This window comes from Molossus molossus, unplaced genomic scaffold, assembly GCF_014108415.1.
Source record: "Molossus molossus isolate mMolMol1 unplaced genomic scaffold, mMolMol1.p scaffold_m16_p_5, whole genome shotgun sequence".
NCBI classification, from domain to species: domain Eukaryota; kingdom Metazoa; phylum Chordata; class Mammalia; order Chiroptera; family Molossidae; genus Molossus; species Molossus molossus.
In genome coordinates, this window is record NW_023425388.1 from 23,073,086 (window position 1) to 23,090,195 (window position 17,110).

Consider the following 17,110-nt stretch of genomic DNA (forward strand, 5'->3'; position numbering starts at 1 on the left):
TACTATGCCTCTTTGGAAACTGATCATCTATATATAGAATATGTAGTACCACTCAATGATCTAGAATATGCCACTAGTTGAAATAGCTTATGCTCTAGACACCTCTGATAAATGATATTTGTACTCATGAACTAGTATCTATCAAATTTGTCATTTATCAAATTAAAGCAAAATTATATCTGTAGGGTAATTTTTTTATATTCCGAGTGAAAAATCACATTTCTCTTATGTTATATAATTTTCAAACTTTTTCCTCAACATATATATTTTCCAGAGATTTACAGAAATTAACCTTATGGTCTTGTAGTAATTGCCATGCCACTAAATGGATGCTGTCTCCAACAAATAACCCATCAATTTTTCTATAGTCAAATCACTGGACACAATTTTAAATAATTACCCATAACTACCATAATCCCTTTGAAGAAATTTAAAATTATTCTGTCATTTTATTTCATTGAATAAAATATTCCCATTAGAAATGAAGTTTCCCCATTTAAAAATAAAAACAAATATAAATTATTCTATATAATTTAAAGAAACCTAAAATAATCTTCATTATTAATTGGGTTTTGCATTAGGTTCTCTAACATTCAGATGGCTAAATACTTTTCTAAATAAGTACAACCGTTAATTTCATGACCCTTCTTTATGACAATAGTCTTTCCCTAGAATGGCTTTTTGTCTGTGGACAGGCTAGAGCAAAAGGTGCTAGGTAAGGATCAAGTCAGGAGAAAACAATAAATGTTCATAAATCAGAATCATGTTTATCCCTCTGTTCTAGAAACTAAGCATTGTTAATTTAATAAAATCTGCCATAAGATATTTAAAAATGCTGAAAAATTCAAGCTGTATTTGCATTTTTATGATAAATTTTGTATCAGAGATGTTCTTGTCATTTGTAACCAGTATGATATGAAATGATTATAATAGTAATAATATAATAATCACAGTTATTTGTAACCCCGTTTTAAAGGGCTTAAGCTACTGGCTCACCCTTATTAGCAACAGAATCAGAAATAGGTACTTCATTCTTTAAAAATATTTTTGTTGTTAGTCTTTGTGCCTGTGTGCACAAAAATTGGCCCCGTGGCATTAAAAGGTTAAAATGGATGGCCCATCTCGACTTCTGTCAAACCCTTTGGTCAGGTAGCCAGAAAGCAAAGAAGTCTGATGCAGAGGATATAAACTGAAATGCCTCGGGGGCCAGGCAGGAAACAAACAAGTGAAGCAAGAGATAAGTAGGGAGCTGCCAGGCCTGGGGGGCGCTGGGGAGCACAGGCCCAATCTAAAGGGGAGGTCAGTGTTCAGATTTAGGTTTTTATGGCCCAGGGGAATATGTGCCTGTTGTGCACTGCACACCTGTGACTCCATTTACATCATAGTCTGTGTGAACAAGGGCTGCCTGCACAACTTAATGTGGTGGCCCTGACGTCCTGTGTTGCCACATCTTATGATTTTTTTTCTTTTGTAGTCTGGACAGTTGGATATTTGTATGTGAAAGCTCTCAATTTTTAAAGTTTTTTTCAATTCAGTTTTTAAATAAGCTTTGAGAAATACAGAAAATCTATCCCACCACAAATGTATATGTAATCTCATATATAATACCTGGAAGAAAAGGAAATGTGTTTTTCCAAAGTCTAGGTTATTCTGTAGGCACACAGAAGAATTATGTGATCAGAGCATCCCATCTGACCACAGTATAGTAGTTCGGGAGGTATACTCTGAAGTCTTTATTGGAACCGAGAAGAAACGGAAGTCATTTATTGTTTTAGCAGCTAGAGTTTTAGGTCTCTGTCTTCTGTTGCTTCACTAGTAACAGGGATTTGTAGGTCTGTTACAATGAAGGTATAGTGAAGATGGTTGCTAAACCCTTAGAGTAGGTGTCTATGTATACAGACTAGGTTACTGGCACAAGATCATGGTTCAGTGGCAAGCCAGCCAGCTAGTGTAAGAAAACCTATTACATACCACACTTTTAAGAACAAAATTGGAGTTATGTGGCATTTACCCATCTAGCCATCATTCATTCATGCATCCATCCATTCATTGAACCATTCATCTTTCCAACTACTTACCTACCCTTCACTCCCTCCCATCTTTTCCTCCTCCCACTATTCTTTCCTATTTTTCATCCACCCACCTATCCAAAAACCTATCCATCCATCCATCCACCCACCCACCCTGCCATCCATCCATCCATCCATCCACCCACCCACCCTGCCATCCATCCATCCATCCATCCATCCATGCACCCACCCACCCACCCACCCACCCAGCCACCCAGCCACCCATCCATCCACCCACCCACCCTGCCATCCATCCATCCATCCATCCACCCACCCACCCTGCCATCCATCCATCCACCCACCCACCCTGCCATCCATCCATCCATCCATCCATCCATCCATCCATCCATCCATCCATGCACCCACCCACCCACCCAGCCACCCAGCCACCCATCCACCCATCCATCCATCCACCCATCCATCCATCCATCCATCCATCCATCCATCCATCCATCCATCCATCTTTCCATTCATTCAGTCAACAAACATCTATTTATGGCACATTGTGTACCAGTATTTATAGTAGGGATTCCTAACTGAAGGCTAAATTTAGAATTCAGAAATACTTGTCTAAGCATGTATAAATAAAAACATAATGTAAATCCTTTAGAAAGTTTACATACTCTCTCAGCCTGGGCCAAGTCGTTCGCACATTTTCTTCAAAAGACCTACCTCTTACTGAATGCTCACTCTGCCATGCTGTGGTAGGTGCTTTATATACAATGTCTCATTTTTTCTCACAACAGCCCTAAAAGGTTGGCATTAGTATTCCCATTTCACCAATGAGAAATTTGGGCCCAGAGAGGTCTAGTGATTTGCCCCAAATTACACGGCTTGTAAGGTTTAGATAGAACTTGAACTCGGATCAGGTGAACTTGGGACAGTCTCTCAGTATGTGTGAGCTCTTTACATAAAGACCTAAAAAAGAATCTAGGAGGATGGAATTATAGAACTAGCCCTTACTGATCACCTGACTCCATTGCATTTAGAGATACATTAAGTTCACATTGAAGATTTTTTTTAACTTTTAGGTTATACTATTTCTTTTTTACCTTCACTCTTCAAGACTAAACTTAGTGTTTGCACAGATTGTGCATAATCCATGGTCTACTTATATTGTAGTTACAAGTTTCACCCCCAAAAGTAGAGTGTATAAGAAATACCACTTTTACTTATTATATCCTATTATATCCAGTTCTTATCCTAATTTATATCACATCCCACTCTAAATGCTAATCTCATTGTGTTGGATAGAAATATTAGGTGTTCTTGAGATTCTAGGACCCTGTCCACACGTCCCCTCCTCCCTCCCATCCCACCCTCAAAGAGAGGTCCTGTGCATTCCCGTGGGCTCAGGGGACCTATTCTTTTCTCTTCCAGTCACCACTGGTCACAGCTAATGTAATCATTGTCCATACTTACAAGATTTATTGAAGGCAGGTACTCCAGGGATCTGTGTTTGCCTTATGTCCAAGCATCCTTAGCTCAGCACCCCAGACTCACATGCAACCCATTCCATTCCCTTGAAAGCGCCACCTACTGAGCTATTGTAAAGGAACAGACTACATGCCTAACTGCTCTCAGACCCTGCAGAGTCCTGAGAAACTTTTCTTCTGCTCTCCCTAACCATTGTTGCCTACCTGCCATACTCAGAAGCCCACCTCTGTTCTCTTCCCTAAGCATATCACCCTCCATCAATGTAGACTTATTTATAAAAGATCTAAAAATAAGTTTGCTTCAAGCAACTTAAGCTTTGGGTTGCATTGCAACTCTACCAGAAATAGGGAAACAAAAAGCCAGGACACTTTCTCAGGGGTGGGATGGGGTAGAAGGGGAGACTCAGTGGCTCAGGGTTCTTTTTAAAGAAAGAAAATAAAACAAAGGTTTTCAGCTTTTCACTTTTGTTATAAGTAATGACTTGTTATAAGTTTACTTGAAACTTAGCATAGCAATTGTAAACCAGGCTTAGAAGTTTAAATTCAGCTCTGCCACAAAGTATGATCTCACCATACATTTTTGTTTTCCCGTCTGTAAAATGAAGATAATAATGTCAATTATTGTGTAAGGTTATCTTTAAATGGGATTTAAACATAATATGATAGCACATTCTCTTCAAGCAGTTTTACAGGAGACCTAAGAGTTTAGAATAATGACAGAAACAAAGTAAGCACTAAGTTTTATTTGTTATTTCTTGAATTTAATAGTGCAACAGAGTAGCATTCAACAGATTGAATAGGAACAGGAATAAATTATATGACATTGTGGCTTTTTGGATATTAATTTTGAGATAAGTCGATTGATTATGAACTTTTAGTCCTGGATGATAAAAATTATTTTTAGAAGACCTTAAATCAGCTTTATATTTCTTACCAAAATACACCTAGATAAGCTAGAATTATCACATCTAAATTGAACCTCCAAACCAATCTCCATTATAACTCTTTTTCTCTCTTCTATTTCTTTCCCTTCTCTTTGAAATATTTTTAACTCTCTATACATCTCACTTGTAAAATTGTTTTCCTAGTTTTTCCTTCATAGAGATTGATTAGAAACTTTAAATTTAAAAGCCGTGTAATTAAAGTAATGCATTCCTCAGAAATACACCATTCTGCTATGCAAATATCTTCATAGGGGACATTTGAAATTGACGAATACACTCGCTTAAATTTGGCCTTCTGAAAATTGAGGAAAAAAAATTCAATTGGCTATTTGTGCATCGTTATTAGTAAAGTTCAAACCTATTGATATTAAGATGGATATGACGGTCATTTCAAAAGTGGTTTTGTTTTTGGTAAGTGGGTCCTACAGCATTCTGTCTCCATATGTGTCAGTTACGTACCCTAGCTAGTATTGTCATTGCTGCCTTATGTTTATTTGCTGCAAATCCCTCTCAAAACTGTGTGCACTGGTTATAATGGTAATGAGGACGATAGCTCACACTAACATTCAAATAATAAAAGCTTCAGGATTTTAGAGAGATGGGGTAAGGTTAACTCATTTTCAGCATGTGCAGGCTTAATTATGCATGGGATGAAATATAATAGGCAAATTGCAGCGTAATAATAAATAATACATTTAAAGCATATAACCTGTACGATGTGGAAACTGGCTGTAATATTCCTGAAATGCCACGTTATTCTTTTCCACTCATCTCATCCTCTGGCCCTCCCATTAGAGGATAGCGATTTCGTAGGTTCTCGACCCCATATTACTATTAAATTTTGCTTGCTCCTACTTTCTCAAATTGACGTCTTTGTCTTTGCTGGTTTGTTTGTGTTGTCTTTCATGAGTCTTTGACCCAGTAGTTGTAGCAAATGACAGAGCTTTTCAAGTGGCTTAAATGATGCCTACCGCTGTAACAGTACTCCACCTGAGAGGGTGCCTCCTTAGCTCGCTTACCGAGTTTAACCACTGATCGTTGTGCCCACAGTCTAATGGTGATAACAGACTCTTTGCAGCTGTCCTAGGGATGCCGGTTGAGTAATCCGTGGTTGTCAATGGCAGCTTTGTTTTGCAGTGCTATCTCTAACAAGACTCAATTGGCAGATATTTTTCTCACAAGTGTTCATCCCAGATGCTGCTAGTATGTAAATAGGATGTGCCAAGCTTTAGAGAGAAGCACAGAATCATTGGAATTTTTAAAATCTAGAAGTCTCAAATAATCTCGTAGAGAGAACAGTGGTTCTGTATGTGGGAAAGTGCCCTGTACTTGGTCAAATACATTAGCTTTTTCAATGTTTATGTGTCACAGAGAAAAGGGAATACTATGTAATACTGATTTAACATCGTGGTCAAACAGTTGTGAACGTCAGTGGTAATACCGCATATGTAATGTATGTATCTTCATTATCTCCCATTCAGGGTTTTTACTGAAGTCTGATTACCAATTTTGTGTGTGTGAAATTTAGTAGAATATTTGCTATACCAGGAAGTCCTTAGAGTCTAAACCAGCAAAGAAAACTAGTCTGTTTTCCCGGATACCAAGTATATCCCCTCAAAATATTCTTCCTACATTTAAATTCAAGCTCAAGCAGTGTGGAAGTTTCACTTTCTCTTTACGCATAATTTAGGGCTTGGTATCCCTCCAAGTAAAATTCCCTGTGGGTGATCACAGCCTCTTCCATGTCTGTGTGGCTGCTGCTACCGTGAACAGGAAAACAAAGCCAAGGGAACGAAAATGAATGTTTTGGTTTCATTACATTGTTAAGTCAGTTTGGTGCATTGAACTATTTAGCATTTTAATAATAAATAATAATTTTGATTATTTAACATGTGCTCAATATTTTTTTAAAAAGTTAATGTGTTTATATGTTAAAGTCAGAAATGGCAAAGCTGCAAGATGGCTAGTAACCAGGGTAAAACAAACCAGATTACAGGATTATTTTTAAAAGAACTAAGCAGTTAAAACCCTTTTCCAAAATACTTGTATTTCTAGGCAGCACTTAGGAGAAACAAAGTGTACCAGCACACAGTTGAACTGGCTTTTATTCTTCACTCGAGACTAGTTCTAATTGATCACTGTGCTATTGTATGATTTGATTGTGCTGACAATTACATGCCACTGTTCCCATAATAACAATTTTTCTTCTTTGTTCAAATGAATTTCCTAATTACACGTGTGATGGGATGTTTTAATTCTTTTCCCTTTCAAATCCACCTTCCTGTTGCAATGCATGATGGGCAGGCTCAATATTGTGCATGACACCCGCTACAAGTGTTGGTAGGTGCCAGCTTTGTTTCTTGATTATCTTAAACCTATGGTGCACCTCACAGCCCCTCAAAATCCACTGCTAAGTTTAACTTGTATCTATTGGGCAAGTCCATTTCCCTTTTACTAACACCTGTCAATTAAATGTCATTTCCTATTTAATTGACATGGACTCACATAAACGTTTTCTTTACACACAACTTTCCTTTAGTCACCTTTGGTGGATTTTGATTGGACTATGAGTTCTAGTGTGTAAAAAAAAAAAAAATCTATCTCATAAAAGTAATATATTGTATATTTTTATAATAGTAAATAAGAAAAATTACTTTCATTCAAACTGTTAACTATATATATGAAGTAAATACCTGTACTTTGACTTAGATTTCTAATGTCTGACTATGAACACTATATAAAATCCTTGTTTTTGACTTAGCAAATTTAGCCTGTTTGTGTCAATTTTCTTGATTTGATGGTAACAAGCTTTTTTTTCCCCTTTTTTTTTCTCTTTCATCCCCCTACCCCTTCTCTCCTTGGAATGTTGTCCTGCTTTGCGCTGTGATTGCATGTCACTCGCTGGTGATGATGTCCCGTCACATGGCTTACTGCTGTGATAAATGCCATGCCCAATTATCTCCTCCATGTTGCCATGGTTTCCATATTGCTACACTCTTCTGTATGTTTGCTTATATGATTTTCCCTCCGAAAGTTCCCATGGTGCACGGTGCTACGCCAGCCACTGTGTCCGCAGCAACAACATCTGCCACAAGTGTTCCCTTCGCTGCAACAGCCACAGCCAACCAGGTTTGCTAATTTACAGCTTTGTTTCTTAAAAACCAACTCTGGTAGGGCTCAGTGCAACAGCCCTGACGCACGTGGATCCCCGTGAGGTCGGCGGGGTCGAGTGTACGTGAGGGCTGGGTGGGTGCTTTACGAGCATGGGGTTTCAAAGACTCCTCTTGTTGGCCTACACATCCTCTGTGACGAGCAGCAGAATGCTTTGTTGCCGTTGATAAGTGCTCCGAAGTTGTCGCAGCTCCATTTCTAAAGCTACTAAAATGATATTTACACAAGCAATTCTCACTTGGTCTCAACCAATCATGCAGGTATTTTGACCCATCAAAAAATGTACATAATTTTTAGTTTTTTTAAATGATAAATATCTGGTATGTACAATTTTCTTAGTTCTCGCCTAAATTCTGAATGAAAAGCACAATATTTAAATGTGTGACATATGCCACAAATGACCACTCTTGTAAATAGAGTTTGTTATGAATTTGTTGTAGTTTGGTTTGATAAGCAGATTGCATATCCAAAGTAGATTAAATTCATGTTCAAGTTTTGATTCTTAGTGCTTTAAGTGAAAATATAAAATTCATTTCTATAATTGCCCAGCACAAATGTTGGGGAGTTATGAAGGAAGAAAGACATAAATTCTGTGCTTCATACAAGTTTATAGAGTAACGATTACACAGGTTACTTTTAAGTAAAAGGGATCTGTTCCAGAAATTCAAATGTTATGATGTACGAAAATGCCTATTTAAAAGAAAATGATTATTGAAATATTCAAAATTTAAAAATCGACATGAATTCTCAATGAGTATTTTCTGATCCTATTAAAAACTATGTTCTAAAAAATACTGGTTGGATTAAAAAATCAAATATATATAAAGTAGATTTTGGCTTGAATACACAGATATATTTGTTATGAAAGCCAAGTTCGGTAGGGGTAATAGGATATGAACAAATTTAGAGCCAAATAAAATTTTACATAACCCACACACTAAGATTAGATGCAGCCAAGTGAATCTCAAAAGAACCCGTATCAGGCAGGAATCAACATGTTGCCCCTTTGGGAAGAGAAGACCAATTAAGTACCATTTGAATTTCTAGTTGCTGCTCTGAGCAATGGCCACCTTGTTTCTACCACACACTGTGTACTGTTGAAGAACAACTCTAAGCTATTAGTATAGCCATTAAAAACTTTCGCAAGCAGTGTACCAAAATGGATGTATCTTAAAGATTCATACAAGCTTTAAACATTTCTTGGCAAAGATCATTCATTAGTTTTTCTGAAGCTTGTCAAGATAGCCCTGGATTTATGTTCACACATCAGACTCATTTACAAGAATGCTAGATTCTGCATATGTAGCACATTAGTAAGTAATCTACGGCAGAAATTTCTTAATGGATGTAATGCAATCCATTTATGGTGTGAATCAATGATGCCTAATTCTCCTGTGTGTACCATGTATGACTATAGAATTGCTGGTGTAAGCAGAACTATAGCAAAGCAAATTTCAACATGCCCTTGGCCACCTGGGTTGTAGGGGACACTTTACTTTTTGCATTGTGCTGTGACCATTTCATGCATAATCTTGGATCTTCATACTGTTTTACAACCAAAAGAAAGAAAAGGGAATGGATATATATATACACACATATATTATATCTACATATACATACATATGTATATGCCTGCAGTACATTAGCGATGCTGGAAATAGCTGATGCCACAAAATGCAGCCTGCATGCATGCAGAAGTTTATAGCTGGCCCTTCATCTGCATCGATTGGTGTTGAAGGTCCTTGGTATGTTTCGACAGCCCCATCCTTGATGCTTCTACACTGTTGGGTGCAACATCCTGTCCTGCAGCAGCAGGAAAAATGGTATGAGAAGCTTCATTATGCTTGGAGCACATTTTCGTGCCATTTGCCAATGCTGTAAAATTGTGTAAAGATGTCAGCTGAGAAATGGAAATAAAATAGAGACATATTAATTTACACTCCAAACGGTGGATTGTAATATGTTGAACTAGTCTAGGACATCTAAATTGAAACAACAACAAAAATGCCTTCATGTATGTGACTTCACTGTTCTCCCACCAACCTTGCTGAAGTGGGATGAGTGCCATGTTTTAGATGCAGAAACTGAGGCAGGCGGTAGTGAAGTGCTTTGGTCAAGATGACACAGTAGGAAACGGATCAGACAGAGTGTGAGAAGCCGTGCTTCCTGTCCCCTGACAGTCTTAATCTGTCACGTGGCCTCTCTGAGGTTAGCAGCCACGATTCTGGGTTGGAGGAGACTCATGTGACATATTGGAAGTTCTTGGCTTCTTTGGGGACTATTGAAATAAGTCACTTCTGTATTGGTTTCTTATTGTCTTTTCTCTCAAGTTTTTAAATTCTCTTGCCCATCTAAAATACCAAAAAATAAATAATAATAATTATAATGTGCAATCAGGATTCAGAAATCGGTTGTGATGTAAATTTATGTTCTTATCCATTTCTTTTGAAATACTCCTTTTAATTCTGACCTGGTATTTTAAATTGGAAAAATAAAAGTTAGACACCATAAGTTGAACAGCAACAAAAAAAAGTTAGGAATTGGTTGCACAAAAGTAAGCAAGACATTTTCTACTTTGCTGTTTGGATTACGGAATAACCGAACCACAGGGGTGGGCGTGTGTGTAGGCCAACAAAGAGGGCTTCTTTCGATTACCGCTCTGCATGAATTTTTGATAGTTTTACTTTTCTTACTTCTTAAAATCCGATAACATTTATAGAATGGTGTTTAACAGAGATTTAAAAAATTAGTTGCTACTTTGGCATTTTGTTTATATTAACTTACTGTTATGTTGACCAGATAAGGACTATCACCTCACAGCTGAATTTCACTTTTCTTAAAAAAAAATTTAATATGGAAATGTTTTCATCTCTTGGTCGTTGGCTTGCTTGCATGGGTCATTCATTAAATAATTTTTTATTTGCTAGATACCCATAATATCTGCCGAACATCTGACTAGCCACAAGTATGTTACCCAGATGTAGAACTTTCATCACTAAACAGTAAGTTTATTATGTAATATATAATGTATATTTGTGGTGGTGGTTTTTTTTAAGATAATAACTGTGTAATGCATTTAAGAAATTTTTTGCAAAACTTCAGAAAAATATTTTCATATTTTTATCTTAGGTGGATTGTGAGGAATTTTATAAACCACATTTGTAATAAATATGTTAATATCACTTAAATATACATAATACTTAGGGAAAATAAACATTGCCTTTTTTAAATATTAGAAATAAACCCAAGCATGAAGAAAAAATAGGACTTAAATTTAAATAGAAGGCGTAGACCAGGGGGTGGCAAACAGTTTTCTTAAAAGACTGTATAATAAATATTTCTGGCCGTGTGTTTTCTGTCACAGCTACTCAACTCTGCCAGAAACAATATGGAAGCGAAAGGGTGTGGCTGTGTTCCAATAAAACTTTATTTGCAAAATAGGCAGCAGGCTGGATTTGGCTCATAGACAGTAGTTTCCTGACCCCTCTGTTGTAGAGCCTCATTAATTTTTTAAAAAAAGTTTTTGGTAAAAATCTTAAATGACAACATGCTTCACCACACAGGGTCATTAATTAGCATGGAATGAGTCTGACTTTAAATAAATTATATACACACATTCACATGTATGCATACACATATCTACATAGCCAAATGAACGCGGGGTACTTTGAAATAGTCACCTTGGAGGAGCATATAATTTCTGAAAATATTGCCATTGCTCAAACATGGTTTGAACCCTGTGGTTTGCCTTCAGACACATCGACTTAGACACTTGCACAGGTGGTCATTTTTCATGCTCAGAGGATGTGTTTCTTTCAGTCTGCGTGCATCCAAGGTTTCATACGTGCTCCAGAAGTATATTACGTAATTATTTTTATAGTTAGAAAGAGCCAGAATATTTAAAACTGCGTCTCCGTTGCTTTCGTTCGTTCATTTCTCTTCATTAACACATTTACAAATCACTTAATGGTGCTACTGTATGCTAGTTACCATGCCAGTGAGAGAGAGGCAGGTCGGCAAAGAGATCAAGTTGGAATTTCAGCACACTCTATTAGATAGGAGAGGTCTGCATACATTTTCCTTGGAACTCTCCCAACAGAGTTAGAAAGTGAGTGAGCTTGGACAAAGGAGGTCGTTCCAGAGAGGAGGAGGAGGGTGGGACTTGCAGGAGAAGGGCCGGTGTGCGGAGTCAGGAGGTGGAGGCAGAGAACTCGGTCAGCGGCCCAGGGACGACAGTGACATGAGGGCTGGACAGAGGTTGAGCCCGTGCAGGAAAGGGGAGAAAATATTTGAAAGCCATTCAGGAAAGAAACGAGAGATGCTGGGAAGTACTACCAAAGACATGCTTCAGTTATGAATTAAATGACTGAAAATGATGTTCATCTCGTTCATAAGCTGTCTCTATGCAGTTCGGATAATAAGTCTTACTTTTCTGAACAATAGCCACAGTTTTGAATAAGCACATTACTTAGTAGGATGTAGGTTTGAAAGAAGAGTTCTTTTGACATGATACAAAACCTGTTTCAAGCTTTTCTAGTCAATTAGGTATGCTTGGCACATATATATGTAACTGTGTTCTATTTCTTAGCACTAATCCAGGTTGAAAAATACGATATCCAATGGCCATAAGTCCAGCGGGTAGCGGACAGGTGGATTTGTCTGTGTTGAAGCTTAGTCTCTTAACAGTCTGTTTATATAACAAACGATTGGGCATTTTCATGAGTTGCAATATTTAAACTGGTTTTGAGTGCAGCAAAATGGTGATGTCTTTCCTTCCCAAGGCTGTGTTCTAAAGTATACTTTTAATGTGTAAAGATTCTCTGATGAGAACAAATTTCATGTAAAAACCAGAAATACTTGCAGGTACAGTGTGACATCTGTTTAACCTTAATTCATTAGGCGCATAAGGAATAATATTTATTTTTCTTAGCTTTAGGAAAAAATTGCCCCAAACTTTAAATTACCCAGAACAGTTAAAATATTATTCTGTTCCCCCCTAAACACTTACTGTGCTAATCAAGCACCCACATGCAGATGCTCCTCGACGTAAGATGAGGTTTGGTCCTCATAAGCCCGTTATAAGTTGAAAGCATCGAAAGTTGAAAAGCATTTAGTACACTTCACCTACCGGACATCATAGCGTGGCGTGGCTGGTTTCCACTACGCACTTAGCGTTTCTGCACCATCGCAAAGCCAAAGAAGTATTAAGTCGAGCCACCCTAAGTCAGGGACCATCTGTATAGTGCACCGTGTTCAATAGGGCTTGTTGCATGGATCTTAATTTTGTAAGCAAAACCATTACTCTTGAAACCTATTAACTTTAAAAGAGGAGTAAAGTGAATTTAAATTCAGCCCGACAACGACAGTGCTAACAAAGAGCTCGGCTATGTTATGCCTCTTGATTCTGCAAATTCGTTTTACACTCTCTGCTTAGTATTTGAGCAGAGTCTACAGTTTTATTAAACTGTGCATGCCATTTTATTCTCATACAGGGGATAAACAAATTTAGATCCATGTGTACTTGTTCTTTTGTTTTTATGTGAAGATAGACATTGAATGTGTCTGTGTTCACACTTGAAATCAACAAATGAAAATTTCCTGTTAAGTAGATATTGGAAACTGCTTTGAGACGTTGTCTGTTGTAACAAAGACTCTCTCTTTTCCCTTCCAGATCATACCACAGCGGAAAGGACAGTGTGCTTGGTTAGAGTAAAGGACGAGATCATTAGCCATACTGTATATACTGTCAAGCAACCCACACAAAAACCCCTCAGCCACAAGACATCCACATATTGCATGTTAACCAGAAGAGAAGACAACACGGAAATCCACTGCACACTGTTGCCTATACACTTTGTACATTTAATTGATATTTGTGCTGAGGTGACATACCTGTCTAGAAGAACAACATCGTCTTTCTTTTCTAGCACAGAGTTATGCATTCACACGTGCATACCTGATTAGTTTCCTATCTATTCATGCCATCTTGAAAAGACAGACTATGGTGTAACCATGATTCTATTATGTATTGGTACGTCTGTAGACCAAGATATAATTTTTTTAAAAAAATAAGTTTATTTCTTTCAAGGTTTACAAATAACAAAGGTGCACCTTGTATTTAAAATTGCCATTATAGACGAGAGCATGCATGCACAGTCATTTTTGTTTAAGAGTAATATTTTTAATGTAATAGATTGTAAGGTGTGGTGAGGGAGGGATCTGACAGAGATGAATGTGCCAAGCAAAACCACAACTGTGTATCTTTTAAAGCACATCATGGCTTTAAGTACCATGTTGTTAAGGATTCTCATGAAGTGCCATAGACTGTACATCAAATTAGAGTATTATTTCTTCAGTGTTATTATTTTCAGAGCCACATTTTGTTGCTTATTTGCTATTACTAATCAGTCAAAGGGCACCATTCTTATTCTTTTTTTTTTTTTTCCTTCTTTTTTTGGAAACCAAAGCTGTCTCAGAAATGGCCAATTTAACCACAGTAACAATAGACAGCACAACACAACTCTCTCGATACAGATAAACTCACACATACTGGAGAGATATATAATAGAGATATATATATATAAAATTATTTTAATGCATTGTAGTGTAATATTTATGCATACTATACTGTATAACAAGTTATTCAAAAGGGATATGCCATTTCTGAGACACGATAACAAAAAAGAAATGTTTGAGGAAATTATTTTGCTTCTATTTATAGCTCTGTCAAAGTCAAACGACTATAAATGCTTTGCAAAAATGGTTCCACATTTGCTTAAATGCTTCATCACAGTCACGTTGAAAATAGTGACTCTAAACAAAGAAGAAAGCAGCACTGTCTTCAGATGCATGATAAACCAAAATATGAAAATGGGAGATGTTCACTTACCTAGCAATTGGGTGGGCTACGTACATGGGTGAATTTTATATGTGATTTTGTTTTGTTTTGTTCAGATTAACTGCTTATAGCCTTAGAAAGCCTTTTACAAAATTAAAAAAAAAAAAATAGATGTGCGTTCAGTTTTTAAGAATGGATTCATCCAAAGGAATTCCCTTTCTGTGGTTTGGGTGTTGCAGCTAGTAAAGGGTGTTTTCGCTCTGTTCAGCAGTTCTGCAAACCGCTGAACTAGGGGCCAGGTCACTGGTAGCTAGAGTATGGAATGGGAGAAGTGAAAGTTCAGTTCTAGAACTTTCCATACTTCCAAGTTTACTGCGAGTTTTTATGCTTGAGAGAGATGCTTTCTAATATAAGACTGATGTGTTGATTTTACTGATTGTACTGTACATCTATTAAAGCCTTAGATTATTACATTACGGGTTGGAACCCATACCAATGTAATTTCAATCGTGTTAAGAGAGTGATGGTGACTTCACATGTTATTGTAGTTAGTTACATTATAGAATATTACTTATTTTTCTTGTTAAAATGTAGTTTTTCATTTCCTACACTTATTAGATTTCATTTTGTATTAACAATTGAATACCATTTCAGTTTATAGACTATTGTTTTATTAGATTTTACCGATGAATTTTTCAAAATATTAAAAAAAAACAATTAAAGTAGTTTTTCCTTCATAACATACTCAGTTTTGAATTACATGTAGTATCATATGAATATTCGTATTATTGTTAACTAAATGATTTATATTTTACTGATTTAATATTAAAGTGTAAGAATGTCAGTCATTGTTAGTTCTTGTCTAGTTTTCATTAAAAGAACAAAGATCTTTTATATGGATATCTTATAAATATATAATCATTGCTAAGTAAGAAGTTAAGTTGTTGCTATCGCAACAATCCTGGCAGACAATTGAGTAATATTTTGATGATTTATTTTGTTTGTAATTAGTTATTATAAGAAGATTTAGATCCTAGATATTAGAATAAAATTTATTTTCTACTGTATCCATTTCAAATGTTAAAGTATTGTTTAATATTTTTGAAATCCCTGAATATCAGGCCTTGTTATAAATAAGCTGCATAATCAATAAATAGAACAAGGGACTTTTTGTTGATAATCCAAATACTCAAAGTTTACGTAATGAGAATTCTAGCGTGTGTGCAAACTCTTGAGGGTTGATTATGCTGCAATTTAGCATGTTGGGACGTCCAGAGAGAAGGTTGACTTTTTGCACTTCTGTATATAGTCAAAAGAGAGAAACCTGTATAATAGTAAGATCTTATTTTGAATAAAAACGTCTATAATTACAAGGAGTTTTGTTAAGGCTAATAAAATGACAGACTGAGCAAAATTGCTTGCAAAAGTGGCACCGAGTTAGCACTCCGTACCCCTTCAAACATGTTGCTTTGCTTTTTGTGGACAGCTTGTAGTTTGCCAGGATTTTTTCAGCTGGAAAGATATGCCATCCTTCCGAGATCTCATGACTGACAAAAACTCCATTGGGCCAAATCTGCCTGAAGACCATTACCAAAAATAGCAGGTACTTCAACCATTAAGGTGAAATCATGGATCAAATATACCTTACATTTCTCAAAACTACTGCATGTTTAAAACTTCAACAACAACAACAACAACAAGGAGAGAGAACTATACTAAGGACATATATTCAAATCAGTTTCTGCCAATTTCAGTGGTTTATTGTTCACACACATACACACACAAATCTTCAAAACAAGTATTGACTTTCACAAAATTGAAACCATAAACAGGCAAACCAAACAGCACACGGTAGCTATAGTTGTTATGTGATTGTTTTTTAATTGCCGTAGGAGACTGTTCTTTCAGCAGGTGAAAAGAAAACACAGTTCAAATTTCACGGTTCTAATTTTCAACTCAGAAGCACTCAAAAAAAGCAAATGTGATCATGGGCACTTGTTTAATGAATTAGTGTAGCCAACCCTCACTCCGGCTGGTTACAGTGTTGCACTTATCAGCAACCACTTTCATCTGCTGACAGGACAGAAGTGCTAGGTTTTACTCTTATGTAATCACAACTTACTTTCTGCTTGTAGTTGCTTAAAATTATGTATTTTTGTCTTGGGCTGCAATTTGTTTTATGCTTATTTTATTATTACCGCAGTAGTTGACTTTGCTGTATGGAAAAATAAAGTGAAATTGCCCTAATAAAACTTCTCTTTCTTAAGTATATTTGTGTATCTGAGATTGAAGAGTAAATTATTTTTGCGCCTTTCGAGTATGTATGTGTGGGTGTCTGTCATTACGAACATACTGATTCGAACATTCTTCATCTGGTTTTACCTCACTGGAGTTAAGGTCACCGCTGTCTTTCCTACCGATTGTCCTGATACCAAAAGTGAGAATCTGCATCCAGGGACATTGCCGTCGACGCCACAATTTTCTGAAAAATCTTGCCCTCGCCTCCTGACATGTTAAGTGATATCTGATAGGATTTTAGGCGTAGGGGGGAAACTATAAGGGAAAAAAAGAAATTGTCTTATTAATTCTAGATCACCTTCTTTCTATTAAAGACATTTTATTTGCCTGACCGCCCCAGGAGACTACTAACAC

General features: G+C 36.7%; 1 protein-coding gene across 35 annotated transcripts in view; it reads left to right on the forward strand.

The window, feature by feature from the left end:
• Positions 1 to 16,727, forward strand: part of MBNL1 (muscleblind like splicing regulator 1) — a 193,473-nt gene extending 176,746 nt beyond the window's left edge. For 22 of the 35 annotated variants that reach the window (XM_036242619.1, XM_036242634.1, XM_036242648.1 and 19 more), the window contains 4 exons: positions 6,754 to 6,789; positions 7,484 to 7,578; positions 10,548 to 10,622; positions 13,292 to 16,727. In XM_036242619.1, the coding sequence (XP_036098512.1) occupies positions 6,754 to 6,789; positions 7,484 to 7,578; positions 10,548 to 10,604 (188 nt within the window). In that variant the 3' untranslated portion in view covers positions 10,605 to 10,622; positions 13,292 to 16,727. The remainder of the gene's footprint in view (positions 1 to 6,753; positions 6,790 to 7,483; positions 7,579 to 10,547; positions 10,623 to 13,291) is intronic. The other 13 variants (XM_036242642.1, XM_036242624.1, XM_036242626.1 and 10 more) reach the window with 2 other exon arrangements.
• Positions 16,728 to 17,110: the final 383 nt, after the last annotated feature.